The sequence below is a fragment of the Pelophylax lessonae genome (assembly GCF_965119305.1).
Source record: "Pelophylax lessonae genome assembly, chromosome: 13".
Lineage (NCBI taxonomy): Eukaryota > Metazoa > Chordata > Amphibia > Anura > Ranidae > Pelophylax > Pelophylax lessonae.
The window spans coordinates 182,515,301-182,535,533 of NC_138780.1; the positions used below are offsets into that span (position 1 = coordinate 182,515,301).

General features: G+C 51.4%; 1 protein-coding gene across 1 annotated transcript in view; it reads right to left on the bottom strand.

Moving 5' to 3' along the window:
* Positions 1–12,492, bottom strand: part of GTF2A1 (general transcription factor IIA subunit 1) — a 61,302-nt gene extending 48,810 nt beyond the window's left edge. The window contains exon 1 of the mRNA XM_082275292.1: positions 12,357–12,492. Coding sequence (XP_082131418.1) covers positions 12,357–12,386 — 30 coding nt within the window. The 5' untranslated portion in view covers positions 12,387–12,492. The remainder of the gene's footprint in view (positions 1–12,356) is intronic.
* Positions 12,493–20,233: the final 7,741 nt, after the last annotated feature.

The following is a 20,233-nucleotide window of genomic DNA, read 5'->3' on the forward strand; positions in this document are numbered from 1 at the left end:
TAAAACAGGAAACCTGGAGCAGTGGTCATGGCAGCAGCTTAAACTGAATCATTGACAAGGATTAAAAGATAAAGAAGCTGCATACTCAGTAAGTGATTAAATCAGCTGCTGATAGTGATTAAAAAACTGTGCACTAAATAACACTGTGAATGGACCCGTGCACACACTGTCTGCATTCAGGACCGCGCTCACCCTGTCATATTAAGGCCAACAGCTGCCACCTAATAGACACCTGCATGCAGCGCCTAGATTTCAGCTACGACATTCGGATGGTCGGGTCAGAATTTGGCAGAAAACATGAAAGCATATTTCTGCCACCAGGCTGGTGGTGGTGTAATGGTGTGGGGGATATTTTCTTGGCACACTTTGGGCCCCTTAGTACCAATTGAGCATCGTTTAAATGCCACGGCCAACCTGAGTATTGTTGCTGACCATGTCCATCCCTTTATGACTACAGTGTCCCCATCTTCTGATGGCTCCTTCCAGCAGGATAATGCACCATGTCACAAAGCTCCAATCATCTCACCACTGGTTTCTTCACCATGACAATGAGGTCACTGTACTCCAATGGCCTCCACAGTCACCACATCTCATCCAATAGAGCACCTTTATTGGCATCATGGATGTGCAGCCGACAAATCTGCAGCAACTGCGTGATGCTATCATGTCACTATGGAGCAAAATCTCTGAGGAATGTTTCCAACACCTTCTTGTATCTATTCCACAAAGAATGAAGGCAACAGGGGGTCCAACCCGGTACTAGCAAGGTGTACCTAATAAAGTGGCCGCTGAGTGTGTCTGTATCACAGAATACATCATTCCTCAAATATTTTATTAATTATAACACATAGGGTTCCAGCTGGTATGAATTTAGAATAGGATGTAACTCTTTACAATGGAGGAGATTACTTCCGCCAGCACAGCTGGGGATGGAATATGTATTGAGAAAAACATGTTTATGTTATATTCAAATAAGTGCTTCTTCAGATCTTGTTTATATGGAGTTTTTCCAGACACAACGTTCCATGGGGCTCATTTATTTATTTTTTGCATTTATATTCATTTCAACAGGTAGGTAGAAGCATTTTGTTTAACAATATTTACTGTAGCAGGCTGCATGTTATCAGTTCTGCCACTAGAGGGCGTGCTGTGACATTGCAATTCTTGCATGTATCAAATTTTTTATTAATCGCTACATTTAAATTAATGTAGCACACTACATGTTCCGTTGCAAATGTTGCGATGACAATTTACATTGTGAAACATGTTTTGTAATGTTTATATTTGTTTCTGCTGGCTATTTTAATCAAAGAAGAATATGATTTTTCATCTTGGTATGTGGCATTCTGGTCGTTGGTACAACGGATTGCTTTACTGGAGACAAGCCGGGTCAAGCTGTTGAGATGCCAACGCCGTGTACCGGTTCTGGGGCCCCCAATGCAGGTATCACCATTTCCTCCCCCGAGGCGGGGGAAAGACCACAGGTACCCAAACTGGAGAAGCTGGAGGTCTTATTAAGTGGATCCCCTGTTAAGGGTGGTCACCTACAATGCAGGCACAAGCCATCTGACCGGTGAGACGGATAGGCTAGTGCAGCCCCCAACATGCCAGTTCTGGCAAAGTCTTTATCCGAAACCCTCAATTCCAATCAGACCCACCGCCTCCTTCCCAACCATCCTCCAGGTAGAGGGACTAAAGGTACACAGACAAGATGCCTGTGACTAACTAGTGGATCCATGCAATAAGTGGTCACCCTACCCCTCACAACCATCATCCAGATCCCTCACAACCATCCTCCAGATCACATCTAGCAGATCCCCTACTACAATGGTCTGAATCCATTGAACTTGTGAGACTGATGGGCTACTGTGGCCCCCTGACATGCCAGTTCTGGCAACGGCTTTGTTCTGCCTTCAGCGGGGGAAATTCATGAAGTTGGGTTTTCCCTTACAGAAGCTAGCGATTGTTTCACTTTGCTGCCGTGTACCGGTTCCGGGGTCCCAATGCAGGTATCGCCATTTCCTCAGAGTATTGCATGGCCTACCTTTCTAAATAAGCCTTCCCCCCCCCCCCCCAGGCGGGGGAAAGAACACAGGTACCCAAACAGGAGAAGCTGGGTATGCAAGGGTGGTCACCTACATTGCAGGCACAAGCCATCTGACCGGTGAGACGGATAGGCTAGTGCAGCCCCCAACATGCCAGTTCTGGCAAAGTCTTTATCCGAAACCCTCAATTCCAATCAGACCCCCCTACCAACCATCCTCCAGGTAGAGGGACTAAAAGGTACACAGACAAGATGCCTGTGACTATCTAGTGGATCCATGCAGTAAGTGGTCACCCTGCCCCTCACAATCATCCTCCAGATCCCTCACAACCACCCTCCAGATCACATTTACCAGATCCCCTACTACAATGGCCTGAAGCCATTGAACTTGTGAGACTGATGGGCTACTGTGGCCCCTGGCATGCCAGTTCTGGCAATGTCTTCGTTCTGTCTTCAGCAGGGCAATTCATAATGTTGGGTTTTCCCTTACAGAAGCTAGCGATTGTTTCACTTTGCTAAGAGCTCCCATCATCCCTCATTCTGAGAAAAAGGAAACAGGTGCATCCTGGGAGCTCAGACTTCATCCTAACCCCTTATTCACATTGAATGTGGCTTTGAAATCGTGTGACTTCATCTGAAATCGCACAATTTCAAAGTAATCAGTGCGTCTTTGAAGACATCTGTGCCAGGGCCATCTTACTGAATGGGCACGCTGGGCAGTTGCCCGGGGGGGGGGGGGGTTTCACCTGCCCAGCAACCCAGCCAAGCATTAGTCCTGATTCCTGTGTGTATCCCACCAAACTAGCAGGTGTCAAAGCGCCTGTCGGCCCTGCACTGCTTTCAGGCCACTTGGTCCGTGGAGGGGGAGCCCACAACTTCAGGAATGCCTGTCCACCTCTATGGGAACAGGAACACACAGGACAGTTGAGTCTGACTCCTGTCTGTGTGTGTGTTCACTGGACCCAGCCACCCAACTTGGAAGCTGTCATTAGCCTGGCACTGATGTACCCCATTAATATCGCCTTATCCATAGTTTTCATTTATATTCTTGTGGGTGATTGTGTAGGCGGGGCCCCAGTGCGCTGCATTGCCTGGGGCCCTTTAATGCTCTTTAAGATGGCACTGATCTGTGCGGCTACATGCACAGATGTCTATGCAAGTTGCACCCGAAATCTGCAAAAGCAGTGCAGGAACTTTTTTAAATCGATGCAGCACCGGAAAGTCGGCGTCGCATCGATAAGAATATGGCTATTGCCAACAATAAGGCGCGACTTGACCCGTCAAATCACATGACAAGTCCCTCCAATGTGAACGAGGGCTTAAAAATGATATAGAGTAAACCAGCCATCACCCCTGCAGCACATGCTGGTGGACTAAATCTATATTCCCTACAGGCAGCATCGCTGGGGAGCATGAACTTATCTGCAGCCCAGTTACTTTATTGTATGTTTCATAAATCGATTGTATGTACGTATCTGTTTTTCCGCATAGTTTCACCCCACCCTGTTTTTGTCAATAAAGCTTCAAGATTGCATTGTCTGGCTGATTGCCGATTAGGAGGGTTTAGATGCATGTTGAGTTACACAAAGGGAAACGTGTAGCATGGACAGACCAGTCTTCATCCAAAGTTCTCCATTCTTTCAGCATTCCTCTTCCTTCCAGGTCAGAAAGGAACTATAGATAAACAGATAGGAGATGGCTGGGGTCCCATCTATGGGATCCTCTGCTATGGGTGGTCCCAAGGCAGTCCAGAGACTGATGAGTTACTGCAGCCCTCGACATACTGGTTCTGGCAACATATTTACCACAAACCTCTTTGTTTTCTCACCCACAGGCAGAGAGGTATGCAGATACGAGATGGTGGGAGTCCCATTAAGCGGATGCCACCGGTGGTCCCAACCCATCAAACAGGCGAGACTGATGGCCCACTGCAACCCTCCACATGCCAGTTCTGGCAATACTCTCACCAAAAACTCACCATTCTTCCCTTCTCCCAGGCAAAGAGGGACTACAGGTACCCCATATATGGGATATTGGGATGGTCCACCTATAGGATCAGCTGATATGGGTGGTCAAGCGCAAAACAAGCACATGCCTTGGGTTGGTGATACTGATTGGCTACTGCAATCCACATGCCAGTTCTGGCAATGTCTTCACCCAAAAAAAAAACTCTCCACTCTTCCCACTCTCTGGGTAGAGAAGGACTTCAGGTACCCAGATACGAGATGCCAGGGATCCCATCTAGCAGAGCCTTGGCCAGGGGTGGTCACAACCTGACCACCGACACTGATGGGATACAGTAGTCCCAACACGCCAGTTCTGGCAACATCTTCATCCAAATCTCTCCATTCTTCCCCCAGGCAGGTATGCAGATACGAGATGGTGGGAGTCCCATTAAGTGGGTGCCACAGGTGGTCCCAACCCATCAAACAGGCGAGACTGATGGCCCACTGCAACCCTCCACATTCCAGTTCTGGCAATACTCTCACCAAAAACTCACCATTCTTCCCTTCCCCCCAGATAGAGAGGGACTACAGGTACCCAGATACGGGATATTGGGAGGGTCCACCTATTGGATACCTTGCTCTGGGAGGTCAACCACATCACGAGCACATGCCTTGGGCTGGTGATACTGATCGGCTACTGCAATCCACATGCCAGTTCTGGCAATGTCTTCACCCAAAAAAAAAATAACTTTTCACTCTTCCCACTCTCTGGGTAGAGAAGGACTTCAGGTACCCAGATACAAGATGCCAGGGATCCCATCTAGCAGAGCCTTGGCCAGGGGTGGTCACAACCTGACCAGCGACACTGATGGGATACAGTAGCCCCAACACGCCAGTTCTGGCAACATCTTCATCCAAATCTCTCCAGTCTCCTCCCCTCTGGATGGATATTGCTAAATGTAGTCAGATAAAAGATGCCAGGGATTTCATCTAGCCGAGTCCCTGCTATGAGTGGTTACAAGCCACCGCACCGGTGACACCGGTGGACTACTCTAACCCCCAAAGGCCGATTCTACCAGCATCTTCACCCAAAACTCTCCATTCTTCCCCCAGGCAGGTATGCAGATACGGGATGGTGGGAGTCCCCTTTAGTGGATGCCATAAGTGGTCCTAACCCATCGAATAGGCAAGAATTATGGGCTACTGCAACCCTCCACATGCCAGTTCTGGCAATACCCTCACAAAAACTCACTATTCCTCCCCTCCCCCCAGGTAGAGGGGGACTACAGGTACCCAGATACGGGATATTGGGAGGGACCACCTATTGGATCCCTTGCTATGGGAAGTCAACCGCACCACAAGCACATGCCCTGGGCTGGTGATACTGCAACCCACATGCCAGTTCTGGCAATGTCTTCACCAAAAATCCACCATTCATACCCCCCCCCCTCTTCACACTGGCAGAGAGGGACTGCAGGGGTACCCAAAGATGAGATACTGGGGGGGGTTATCTAGTGGATCCCCCACTATGGGTGGTCACCTTCACTGTAGGCACAAGCCACTGACCCAGCAAGACTGACTGGCTACTGCAGCCCAAAACATGCCAGTTCTGGCAACATCTTCATTCTAAAATTTCTGCCCCCCACGAGGGCAACAGGTACCCAGATTTGAGATGGGGATTCCATCTAGCTAAGCCCCTGCTAGAGGTGATCACCTACACTGCAGACACAAGCCATCAAACTGGTGAGCCCGATGTGCTACTACAGCCCCCAACAAGACTTTAGTAATGAAAATGATATTATTAGTAGTAATCAGCATGGATTCATGAAAAATCATTCTTGCCAAACCAATCTATTAACCTTCTACGATGAAGTGAGCTGCCACCTAGATAAAGGAAAGCCTGTGGATGTGGTGTATCTGGACTTTGCAAAGGCCTTTGACACCGTTTCCCACAAACGCTTACTGTACAAACTAAGGAAGGTAGGTATGGATCATAAGGTGAGTACCTGGATAGAGAACTGGCTCCAGGGGAGAGTCCAGAGGGTGGTGATTAATGGGGAGTACTCGGATTGGGCGGGTGTGGAAAGCGGGGTCCCCCAGGGTTCTGTCCTTGGACCAATCCTGTTTAATTTATTCATAAATGATTTAGAGGAGGGGATATCTAGTACAATCTCAGTATTTGCAGATGATACTAAACTAAGCATGCCAATATCTTCTGGGCAGGATGTGGAAATCTTGCAAGCGGACCTGAACAAAATAACGGGGTGGGCAACTACATGGCAGATGAGATTTAATGTTGAAAAATGTAAAGTAATGCACTTGGGGGCCAGAAACCAGAAAGCAAGCTACTCACTAGGGGGGGAACCTCTGGGTGAGTCTAGGATGGAAAAGGACCTGGGGGTACTGGTAGACAACAGGCTTGGCAGTGGCATGCAATGCCAAGCCGCCGCAAGCAAAGCCAACAGAATACTGGGATGTATAAAAAAGGGGATTCACTCCAGAAATAAAGAGATTATTCTCCCGCTCTACAAGACTCTGGTCCGGCCACATCTGGAGTATTCCGTCCAGTTCTGGGCACCGGTCCTCAGGAAGGATGTGCTGGAACTGGAAAGAGTCCAGAGAAGGGCAACAAAAATCATTAGGGGAATGGAGGACATCAGCTATGAGGAAAGACTACAAGCACTGAACCTATTCTCTCTGGAGAAGAGAGGATTGAGGGGGGATATGATATCAATGTACAAATACTGTACTGGCGACGACCCTATCATAGGGAACAAACTTTTTAGAGAAAGGGAATACAATGGCCACTCACTAAAACTAGAGGAAAGGCGGTTTAACCTTAAAAAATGTAAGGGGTTCTTTACTGTCAGAGCAGTAAGGATGTGGAATTCTCTTCCACAAGCAGTGGTATCAGCAGGGAGCATCGATGGTTTCAAAAAACGATTAGATGGGCACCTTAAAGACCACAACATAGAGGGCTATACAACGTACAACACGCAGGGGTATGCAATATACAACACGCAGGGGTATACAACGTACAGGGGTATGCAATGTACAACATACAGGGGTATGCATTGTACGACATACAGGGGTATGCAATGTACGACATACAGGGGTATGCAATGTACGACATACAGGGGTATGCAATGTACGACATACAGGGGTATGCAATGTACGACATACAGGGGTATGCAATGTACAACACGCAGGGGTATACAATGTGCGACACACAGGGGTATACAATGTGCGACACACAGGGGTATACAATGTGCGACACACAGGGGTATACAATGTGCGACACACAGGGGTATACAATGTGCGACACACAGGGGTATACAATGTGCGACACACAGGGGTATACAATGTGCGACACACAGGGGTATACAATGTGCGACACACAGGGGTATACAATGTGCGACACACAGGGGTATACAATGTGCGACACGCAGGGGTATACAATGTGCGACACGCAGGGGTATACAATGTGCGACACACAGGGGTATACAATGTACGGTTAGCAGCAAACACATCATAGGTTGAACTGGATGGACTGATGTCTTTTTTCCAACCTCACTAACTATGTAACTATGTAATAACTATGCCAGTTCTGGCAACATCTCCCAAAACTCTCCATTCACACAACTGTTGTCACGGCACACTGGAGCATGCTGGTTTATAGAGGGCTTCCACCCTGAGCGCAATCATGGCTGCCATTGAATGTCTGAGCACGCTCTAGATTCTACAGCCAAAGAGATGGGGCCATGGTGGGGAACACAGCAGGCAGAGTGAGATCTTTGGGCTAGCAGACCGCGGACAGCAACGTGGCACAAGCCGTACTACAAACCCATATAACAAAATCTGCCAGGGATTTCCACCCTTCAGTGCAGGTACCTTATCCCTGCCCCCGCCCCCCCCCCCCAGCAGCACATAAACATTGCAGCCGCCTCCACACAGCAATCTGAGCGGCCATAATAATGGGAACGCTCTGCAATACAATACAGCACTGTGCGCCATTGCCTGTACACCGATCTCTCTCCTCTCACCACCCCCCTCCCCCACCACCAGTCAGCAGGCTGCACAGAACACAGGGGAGGCGACTGCAAGCACAGCGAACACAGACTGCTCCCTCCCAACTGTCACTGCTATATAAAGCCAGCAAAGCCGGTGGGGGGATGGGGCGCTGACATCAGCAGCCCAGACTCCCCCCTCCTCACCGCCTGTATATAGAGAGCTGTTATGGCTGTGTGCAGGCAGGAGGAGGCTGGGAGCGCAGGGCTGTGTACTACATACACTGATCACCCTGTGTGCGCACAATGCCTGCATTTATACCGTGTGCACAATCCCTGCATCCATACCCTGTGTGCACAATCCCTGCATCCATACCCTGTGTGCACAATCCCTGCATCCATACCCTGTGTGCACAATCCCTGCATCCATACCCTGTGTGCACAACCCCTGCATCCCTACCCTGTGTGCGCACAATCCCTGCATCCATACCCTGTGTGCACAATCCCTGCATCCATACCCTGTGTGCACAACCCCTGCATCCATACCCTGTGTGCGCACAATCCCTGCATCCATACCCTGTGTGCACAATCCCTGCATTTATACCCTGTGTGCACAATCCCTGCATTTATACCCTGTGTGCACAACCCCTGCATCCCTACCCTGTGTGCGCACAACCCCTGCATCCCTACCGTGTGTGCACACAACCCCCACATCCATACCCTGTGTGCGCACAACCCCTGCATCCCTACCCTGTGTGCGCACAACCCCTGCATCCCTACCCTGTGTGCGCACAACCCCTGCATCCCTACCCTGTGTGCGCACAACCCCTGCATCCATACCCTGTGTGCGCACAACCCCTGCATCCCTACCCTATGTGCACACAACCCCCGCATCCATACACTGTGTGCGCACAACCCCAGCATCCATACCCTGTGTGCACAATCCCTGCATTTATACCCTGTGTGCACAACCCCTGCATCCATACCCTGTGTGCGCACAACCCCTGCATCCCTACACTGTGTGCGCACAACCCCTGCATCCCTACCCTGTGTGCGCACAACCCCCGCATCCATACCCTGTGTGCACACAACCCCAGCATCCATACCCTGTGTGCACACAACCCCAGCATCCATACCCTGTGTGCACACAACCCCAGCATCCATACCCTGTGTGCACACAACCCCAGCATCCATACCCTGTGTGCACACAACCCCAGCATCCATACCCTGTGTGCACACAACCCCAGCATCCCTACCCTGTGTGCGCACAATCCCTGCATCCATACCCTGTGTGCACACAACCCCCGCATCCATACCCTGTGTGCACACAACCCCTGCATCCATACCCTGTGTGCGCACAATCCCTGCATCCATACCCTGTGTGCACACAATCCCTGCATCCATACCCTGTGTGCACACAACCCCCGCATCCATACCCTGTGTGCACACAACCCCTGCATCCATACCCTGTGTGCGCACAATCCCTGCTGCATCCATACCCTGTCCCCGCACAACCGCTGCATCCATACCCTGTGTGCGCACAACCCCTGCATCCACTTCCTTGTGTGCGCTCAACCCCCACATCCATACCCTGTGAGCACACAACCACCGCATCCATACCCTGTGTGCGCACAACCCATGCATCAACTCCCTGTGAGCACACAACCCCTGCATCCACTTCCTTGTGTGTGCTCAACCCCCGCATCCATACCCTGTGTGCGCACAACCCCTGCATCCATAACCTGTGTGCGCACAACCCCTGCATCCATACCTTGTGTGCGCACAACCCCTGCATCCATACCTTGTGTGCGCACAACCCCTGCATCCATACCCTGTGTGCGCACAACCCCTGCATCCCTACCCTGTGTGCGCACAACCCCTGCATTTATATACTGTGTGTACAATCCTTACATCCATACCCTGTGTGCACTCATGCAATGTAGAGGCAATATGTTGTATACACAGGGAGCACTGCTTCCTGCACTGATACATTGTAATCATACGTCTGCTCATAGCAGCTCTATCCATACAGAGCAACCAGGCACAGGAACCGGGGGAGGGGTCTAGGGTCTTCGTACACCCTGGACACAGATGATAGGGGTCCCCATATATCCTAGACAAAGAGGAGGGGGGGTTTAGTACATTCCCAGACACAAAAGATGGAGGGGGGGGGGGGTCACAGATACAAGTCAAAGGGGGTCCTTCAACACCAACACACAGGTAGGAGGGGGGTTCCCTATGCACCAGAGACACCGGTGATATTGGAGGGTCCTTCTATGCTTGACACAGATGATGGGGGGTCCTTGTACCCCACACACAGGCGACACAGAAGATGAGGGTTCCCCATAAATCCCAGATGCAGGTAATGGGGGTTCCCCATACACTCTCATTACTGGGGGCCTTCCTATGGCAAATCAAAGGGCCCCAACATGGACAACTACTGAGGGCCCCCAACAGAAAACTTCACTATGAGCATCAGCAGGAGAACCCAATACTGGTGGGCCCAATATCACCCTGGGGGCCCCACCACTGGGGGATCTACAGTTCAGAGTCCATATACTGACATGTACCTGCCAGGGGACCCATACTACTTTGCCCACCAATGGGAGATATACAGTCTGGGGCCCCATACTTCTGGGCCCACCAATGGGGGGGGGGGGGGGAATCTACAATCCAGGGCCCCATATACTGACTTATACCTGCCTGGGGCCCCATATTACTTGGCCCACCAATGGGGGATATACAGTCTGGGGCCCACCAATGGGGGATATACAGTCTGGGGCCCACCAATGGGGGATATACAGTCTGGGGCCCACCAATGGGGGATATACAGTCTGGGGCCCACTAGTATTGAGTTGCCAGGGGACCCATACTACTGGGCCCACCAATGGGGGATCCACAGTCTGGGGCCCCATATACTGACTTCTACCTGCCAGGGGCCCCATACTGCTGGGCCCACCAATGGGGGGGGGGGGGAGAGAGGATCTACAGTCTGGGGCCCCATATACTGACTTCTACCTGCCAGGGGCCCCATACTGCTGGGCCCACCAATGGGGGGGGAGAGGATCTACAGTCTGGGGCCCCATATACTGACTTATACCTGCCAGGGGCCCCATATTACCGGGCCCACTACCACCCTAAGCCCCACCAATGGGGGATCTACAGTCTGGGGCCCCATATACCAACCTATACCTGCCAGGGGCCCCTAGATATGGACATTCAGGAGCCCCACTTATCCTCAACCACCTTTTAACACTCTGCAAGCCCAGGGGCCCCAGAATGCTCAGTATTATCTCGGGGGCCCCCAGAATGCTCAGTATTATCTCTGGGGCCCCAGAATGCTCAGTGTTATCTCTGGGGCCCCCAGACTGCTCAGTGTTATCTCTGGGGCCCCCAGACTGCTCAGTGTTATCTCTGGGGCCCCCAGACTGCTCAGTGTTATCTCTGGGGCCCCCAGACTGCTCAGTGTTATCTCTGGGGCCCCCAGACTGCTCAGTGTTATCTCTGGGGCCCCCAGAATGCTCAGTATTATCTCTGGGGCCCCCAGACTGCTCAGTGTTATCTCTGGGGCCCCCAGAATGCTCAGTGTTATCTCTGGGGCCCCCAGAATGCTCAGTGTTATCTCTGGGGCCCCCAGAATGCTCAGTGTTATCTCTGGGGCCCCCAGAATGCTCAGTATTATCTCTGGGGCCCCCAGACTGCTCAGTGTTATCTCTGGGGCCCCCAGAATGCTCAGTGTTATCTCTGGGGCCCGCAGACTGCTCAGTGTTATCTCTGGGGCCCCCAGAATGCTCAGTATTATCTCTGGGGCCCCCAGAATGCTCAGTGTTATCTCAGGGGCCCCAGAATGCTCAGTGTTATCTCAGGGGCCCCAGAATGCTCAGTGTTATCTCTGGGGCCCCAGAATGCTCAGTATTATCTCTGGGGCCCCCAGAATGCTCAGTGTTATCTCTGGGGCCCCAGAATGCTCAGTATTATCTCTGGGGCCCCAGAATGCTCAGTATTATCTCTGGGGCCCCCAGAATGCTCAGTGTTATCTCAGGGGCCCCTGTCTATATGGCTCCCGGTGTCCATTTGCCATACTATGGGGTCTTGCTTTGTATCTGCTGATTTCTGACCTCCAGGGGCCCCAGTTATCACACTAACTTTCCAGGGGCCCCAGCTTACATGTCTCCTGGGACCCATCTGTTGGGCTACAACATCCCCCCCACCATTGTATGGATCACTCGGCTTCGGAGAGCCCCTGGATTCCCCCACCACACGGTCCAGGGGCCCCTCTATGTCCACTAAAGGAGCCAAAAGCCCATCCAGGGGCCCCTCGGCTTCTCTCCCACCCTCCGACTTTCCCGGGCTCCTTACCACGGGGTTGGCGTTGGCGGGGGTCGCCATGTCCCGCAGTGAGCCCGGAGCTCCGACTCTCCGCTCTCCTTTATATACCGATCCGGCCGCCCAGATCAGCCGCGGGATGACTAGGCTCTCGCGAGAACTCCGCCTCCGGGGGTGGGGCCTAGATGAGTGAGGAGAGCTGGACAACGGCTGCTAAGGAGCGGACCACGCCCCTTACACGACACCACCTCCCCGCCCTGCTTATGTGTGCAGCCCCGCCCCTCTCCCTGCCCCACTCTAGCCAGCTCAAACAAACCCCGCCCCCCAGAGGGAGATCACCTGACTGTGCGCGAGCTACACCGGTGTTCTGCCGAGAACTCCAACTTGCCGAATTCTCCAAAGACGTTACTTCCGGTGAGTCCGGTGACCGGTGAGTGAGTGCACACCGCGAATAATGGGAGATTCCCACCGCTTGGACTCGCTGCAAGTTGGAGTTTTCAGCAGAACACCGGACAGAGGAGAGCAACGGGAGAGGGGCTGCATGTTCTCACCCCTCCCCCCCCCACAGTGGGAGCTCCTCCCCCCAGCAACCCTCCCCCATACAGAGGGAACAACCCCTCCCCCCACACACACAGAGGACTACATGTCCCAGCAACCCTCACCCTTCCCCATACAGAACACTACATGTCCCAGCAACCCTCACCCTTCCCCCATACAGAGGCAACAACCCCTCCCCCCACACACAGAGGACTACATGTCCCAGCAACCCTCACCCCTCCCCCATACAGAGCACTACATGTCCCAGCAACCCTCACCCCTCCCCCATACAGAGGACTACATGTCCCAGCAACCCTCACCCCTCCCCCATACAGAGGACTACATGTCCCAGCAACCTTCACCCTTCCCCCATACAGTACACTACATGTCCCAGCAACCCTCACCCCTCCCCCATACAGAACACTACATGTCCCAGCAACCCTCACCCCTCCCCCATACAGAACACTACATGTCCCAGCAACCCTCACCCCTCCCCCATACAGAGGACTACATGTCCCAGCAACCCTCACCCCTCCCCCATACAGAACACTACATGTCCCAGCAACCCTCACCCCTCCCCCATACAGAGGACTACATGTCCCAGCAACCCTCACCCCTCCCCCATACAGAGCACTACATGTCCCAGCAACCCTCACCCCTCCCCCATACAGAGGACTACATGTCCCAGCAACCCTCACCCTTCCCCATACAGAGGACTACATGTCCCAGCAACCCTCACCCCTCCCCCATACAGAGCACTACATGTCCCAGCAACCCTCACCCCTCCCCATACAGAGGACTACATGTCCCAGCAACCCTCACCCCTCCCCCATACAGAGGACTACATGTCCCAGCAACCCTCACCCCTCCCCCATACAGAGCACTACATGTCCCAGCAACCCTCACCCTTCCCCCATACAGAGGCAACAACCCCTCCCCCCACACACAGAGGACTACATGTCCCAGCAACCCTCACCCCTCCCCCATACAGAGGACTACATGTCCCAGCAACCTTCACCCTTCCCCCATACAGAACACTACATGTCCCAGCAACCCTCACCCCTCCCCCATACAGTACACTACATGTCCCAGCAACCCTCGCCCCTCCTCCATACAGAGCACTACATGTCCCAGCAACCCTCACCCCTCCCCCATACAGAGGACTACATGTCCCAGCAACCTTCACCCTTCCCCCATACAGAACACTACATGTCCCAGCAACCCTCACCCCTCCCCCATACAGAGGACTACATGTCCAAGCAACCCTCACCCCTCCCCCATACAGAGGACTACATGTCCCAGCAACCTTCACCCTTCCCCCATACAGAGCACTACATGTCCCAGCAACCCTCACCCCTCCCCCATACAGAGGACTACATGTCCCAGCAACCCTCACCCTTCCCCATACAGAGGACTACATGTCCCAGCAACCTTCACCCTTCCCCCATACAGAGCACTACATGTCCCAGCAACCCTCACCCCTCCCCCATACAGAGGACTACATGTCCCAGCAACCCTCACCCCTCCCCATACAGAGGACTACATGTCCCAGCAACCCTCACCCCTCCCCCATACAGAACACTACATGTCCCAGCAACCCTCCCCCATACAGAGGACTACAAGTCCCAGCAACCCTCACCCTTCCCCCATACAGAGGACTACATGTCCCAGCAACCCTCCCCCATACAGAGGACTACATGTCCCAGCAACCCTCACCCCTCCCCCATACAGAGCACTACATGTCCCAGCAACCCTCACCCCTCCCCCATACAGAGCACTACATGTCCCAGCAACCCTCACCCCTCCCCCATACAGAGGACTACATGTCCCAGCAACCCTCACCCCTCCTCCATACAGAGGACTACATGTCCCAGCAACCCTCACCCCTCCTCCATACAGAACACTACATGTCCCAGCAACCCTCACCCCTCCCCCATACAGAGGACTACATGTCCCAGCAACCCTCACCCCTCCCCCATACAGAGGACTACATGTCCCAGCAACCCTCACCCCTCCTCCATACAGAACACTACATGTCCCAGCAACCCTCACCCCTCCCCCATACAGAGGACTACATGTCCCAGCAACCCTCACCCCTCCTCCATACAGAACACTACATGTCCCAGCAACCCTCACCCCTCCCCCATACAGAGGACTACATGTCCCAGCAACCCTCACCCCTCCTCCATACAGAGGACTACATGTCCCAGCAACCCTCACCCCTCCTCCATACAGAACACTACATGTCCCAGCAACCCTCACCCCTCCCCCATACAGAGGACTACATGTCCCAGCAACCCTCACCCCTCCCCCATACAGAGGACTACATGTCCCAGCAACCCTCACCCCTCCTCCATACAGAACACTACATGTCCCAGCAACCCTCACCCCTCCCCCATACAGAGGACTACATGTCCCAGCAACCCTCACCCCTCCCCCATACAGAACACTACATGTCCCAGCAACCCTCCCCCATACAGAGGACTACAAGTCCCAGCAACCCTCACCCTTCCCCCATACAGAGGACTACATGTCCCAGCAACCCTCCCCCATACAGAGGACTACATGTCCCAGCAACCCTCACCCCTCCCCCATACAGAGCACTACATGTCCCAGCAACCCTCACCTCTCCCCAACACAGAGGACTACATGTCCCAGCAACCCTCCCCCCTCCCCCATAGAGAGGGAACAACCCCTCCCCCATACAGAGCACTACATGTCCCAACAACCCTCACCCCTCCCCCATACAGAGCACTACATGTCCCAGCAACCCTCACCTCTCCCCAACACAGAGGACTACATGTCCCAGCAACCCTCCCCCCTCCCCCATAGAGAGGGAACAACCCCTCCCCCATACAGAGCACTACATGTCCCAACAACCCTCACCCCTCCCCCATACAGAGCACTACATGTCCCAGCAACCCTCACCTCTCCCCAACACAGAGGACTACATGTCCCAGCAACCCTCAACCTTCCCCCCATACAGAGGGAACAACCCCTCCCCCATACACACAGCACTACATGTCCCAGCAACCCTCACCCTTCCCCCATACAGAGGACTACATGTCCCAGCATCCCTCTCCCTTTCTTTATATAGGAAACCAGCCCTCCCCCCATACAGAGGACCACATTTTTCAAGAAACGCTCACCCTTCCCCCATGTAGGAATCTACCCCCCCCCCCCATACAGAGGACTACAAATCCTGGCATCCCTCCCCCTTCCTCTTATAGGAAACTACCCCCCCCCCCCCCCCAATTAAGAGGACTTCAAGTCCCAGCATCCCGATCTCCTTTCCCCATATAGAAAATTTACCCTCCCCTCCCCCCCCATACAGCCATACAGAGTACTACATGTCCCAGCATCCCTCCCCTCTCCCTCATATAGGAAGCGACCTCTCCCCCCCATACAGAGGACTACATGTCCCAGCATCCCTCCCTTATATGGGAAACTAACCCTCCCCCTATACAGAGGATTACATGTCCCAGCATCCCTCCTCCTCCCTCATATAGGAAACCACCCCTCCCCCATACAGAGGACTACATGTCCCAGTGCTCCTCCTCCATGCCACAGTATCTCACAAAAATAAGTACACCCCTCACATTTTTGTAAATGTTTTATTTTAACTTTTCATGTGACAACACTGAAGAAATGACACTTTGCTACAATGTAAAGTAGTGAGTGTACAGCTTGTATAACAGTGTAAATTTTCTGTCCCCTCAAAATAACTCAACACACAGCCATTAATGTCTAAACCGCTGGCAACAAAAGTGAGGACACCCCTAAGTGACAATGTCCAAATTGGGCCCAATTAGCCATTTTCCCTCCCCGGTGTCATGTGACTCGTTAGTGTTACAAGGTCTCAGGTGTGAATGGGGAGCAGGTGTGTTAAATCTGGTGTTATCGCTCTCACTCTCTCATACCGCTCACTGGAAGTTCAACATGGCACATCATGGCAAAGAACTCTCTGAGGATCTGAAAAAAGAATTGTTGCTCTACATAAAGATCGCCTAGGCTATAAGAAGATTGCCAGGACCCTGAAACTGAGCTGCAGCACAGTGGCCAAGACCATACAGCCGTTTAACAGGACAGGTTCCACTCAGAACAGGCCTCGCCATGGTTGGCCAAAGAAGTTGAGTGCACATACTCAGCATCATATCCAGAGGTTGTCTTTGGGAAATAGAAGTATGAGTGCTGCCGGTGTCGTGTCGAAAAATGCCCTCCGTCGGATAATGCCCGGGTCAGACTGCGCATGCTCCGTAAGTGACGTCACTCCAGCTGATTTTACCGATCAGCTGGGGTTGGCACGTGCGCAGTCCGTCGGGGGCACAATCCGACGAGAGACAGAGCGGGGAAGAATCTAATGTCAGATTCTGACTCGCTCTGTAGCGCGTGCGCAGTCCGTTGGGGGCATTTCTCGACGAGAGACAGAGCGGGAAGAATCTAATGTCAGATTCTAACTCGCGCACGCGCCAACCCCAGCTGATCGGTAAAATCAGCTGGAGTGACGTCACTTACGGAGCAAGCGCAGTCCGACCCGGGCATTATCCGACGGAGGGCATTTTTCGACACGACACCAGCATTGCTGCAGAGGTTGAAGGGGTGGGAGGTCAGCCTGTCAGTGCTCAGACCATACGCCGCACACTGCATCAAATTGGTCTGCATGGCTGTCATCCCAGAAGGAAGCCTCTTCTAAAGATGATGCACAAGAAAGCCCACAAACAGTTTGCTGAAGACAAGTAGACTAAGGACATGGATTACTGGAACCATGTCCTGTGGTCTGATGAGACCAAGATAAACTTATTTGGTTCAGATGGTATCAAGCGTGTGTGGCGGCAACCAGGTGAGGAGTACAAAGACAAGTGTGTCTTGCCTACAGTCAAGCATGTTGGTGGGATTGTCATGGTCTGGGGCTGCATGAGTGCTGCCGGCACTGGGGAGCTACAGTTCATTGAGGGAACCATGAATTCCAACATGTACTGTGACATACTGAAGCAGAGCATGATCCCCTCCCTTCAGAGACTGGGCTGCAGGGCCGTATTCCAACATGATAATGACCCCAAACACACCTCCAAGACGACCACTGCCTTACTAAAGAAGCTGAGGGTAAAGGGGATGGACTGGCCAAGCATGTCTCCAGACCTAAACCCTAATGAGCATCTGTGGGGCATCCTCAAATGGAAGGTGGAGGAGCGCAAGGTCTCTAACATCCACCAGCTCCGTGATGTCGTCATGGAGGAGTGGAAGAGGACTCCAGTGGCAACCTGTGAAGCTCTGGTGAACTCTGACGTGGCATATACAGGATACCTTGCTGGATATACAGGATGCCTTGACTGGCATTTAAAATGGTTATCTTAAACAAAATGTCTTTGAGTTAATTAATCTCATTTCACTTTGATTTCTTTACATGTGTCATTGAGCTTGCAAAGGCTAAGAATATATCAGATGACCGAAACAGTGGAAATTCCCTATCTCTCAGAATATCAACTCTGTCTGGACAGCTTGACCGCAGAGCCAATAATAATAACTTCTAATAAAAGTCCCTTTGGAAACTTCTTCATGACCATCACCGAAAATTCCCTGATGACATACAATCACAATATAGATTAACCCAATGCTTACTATAATTAGTTGTTAACTTTGATTGGACAAAAGATGTTAATAACAACCCATTTCTTGTACGTCAGATTGTAATGACAAACCCATTTTTGAGTATATTTAAACTCCAGCACGCTGTAATAAATCAAGTCACTATGATTCAGCCATCTTGAGTCTTGTCTGATCTCATTATATATATAGCTATATATTGTCTGATTTGGTATCACTGACTAACAGGTAACAGGTATTTTGTACCTGAGGAAAAATTCCACAACAGTTCCATGCCCAAGAGGGTTAAGGCAGTGCTGGAAAATAATGGTGGCCACACAAACTATTGACACTTTGGGCCCAATTTGGACATTTTCACTTAGGGGTGTACTCACTTTTGTTGCCAGCGGTTTAGACATTAATGGCTGTGTGTTGAGTTATTTTGAGGGGACAGCAAATTTACACTGTTATACAAGCTGTACACTCACTACTTTACATTGTAGCAAAGTGTCATTTCTTCAGTGTTGTCACATGAAAACATATAATAAAACTGATGTAACTTCAGCTCTCCGCCCCCTGCTTTTCGAAGCTGAGAGATTCTGTGAGCTCTCACTTACACTGTGTAAATTCTGCCCTTTGAATGGATGTAGAGAAAAATAATCCTGCAGATAAACAGGTACAACTTAAAAAAAGGACAGCCTTCCAAGAAGGATTGAAGGTGTTATAGCTGCAAAGGGTGGGCCAATTCAATATTGAACCCTACAGACTAATGCCTCGTACACACGTGCAGATCGTCGGCCAAACGATCAGCCGTCTTTTGTCCCCGGGCTGTCGTGTCTGTTGAAAAGTGCAAAAGACTGCACAAGAATTTTGTCCGCCGACTACAGCCGACTGAAGAAGTGATGTCATGTGATGGTTAACTTTCCTTGCGTTTTTTCTTTTCTGAGCATGCCCAGTCTTGCAAATCTGCTGTCTGTCGGCCGAATTCTGTATTGACTGGTGAACAATCGGCCGCTCTGGTGTCGGCATACAAAAATTTTAATGCCTGCACGACAGATTCTTTTCGGCCGAAAGTGCGCTGTCGGCTGTCGGAAGCATCATACTAACAAGCCGAAAATCGGCCGATCGGTCGTCAGCCGAATCTTTTCGGCCGACAATCGGCACGTGTGTACGGGGCATAAGACTAGGAACCTCTTAACCAGTTCTGGACCAGAAGGATTTGCCCCCTTAATGGGCAGACCATTTTTTGCGATTTGGCACTGCGTTATTTTAACAGAAAATTGCGCGGTCGTGCAACGCTGCATCCAAATAAAACTGATGTCCTTTTTCCCCCCACAAATAGAGCTTTTTTTTGGTGGTATTTGATCTTCTGTGCGATTTTATATTTTTTGCGCTATAATTAAAAAAAAAGCGACAATTCTGAAAAAAATATATATTTTTCACATTCTGCTATATAACATTCCCAAAAAAAAATTAAAAATCTAAAATTTTCATCCTTTTAGGCCAATTTGTGTTCTGCTACATATTTTTGGTAAAAAAGAAAATCGCAATAAGCGTATTTTGATTGGTTTGCGCAAAAGTTATCGCGTCTACAAAATACGGGAAAGATTTATGTAATTTTTATTTGTTTTTTACTAGTAATGGTGGCGATCTGCGATTTTTAGCGGGACTGCGACATTGCGGAGGACAGATCGGACCCCTAACTGACATTTTCTGACACTTTTGGGGGGGACCAGTGACATTACTACAGTAATCAGTGCTAAAAATATGCACTGTTACTGTAATAATGA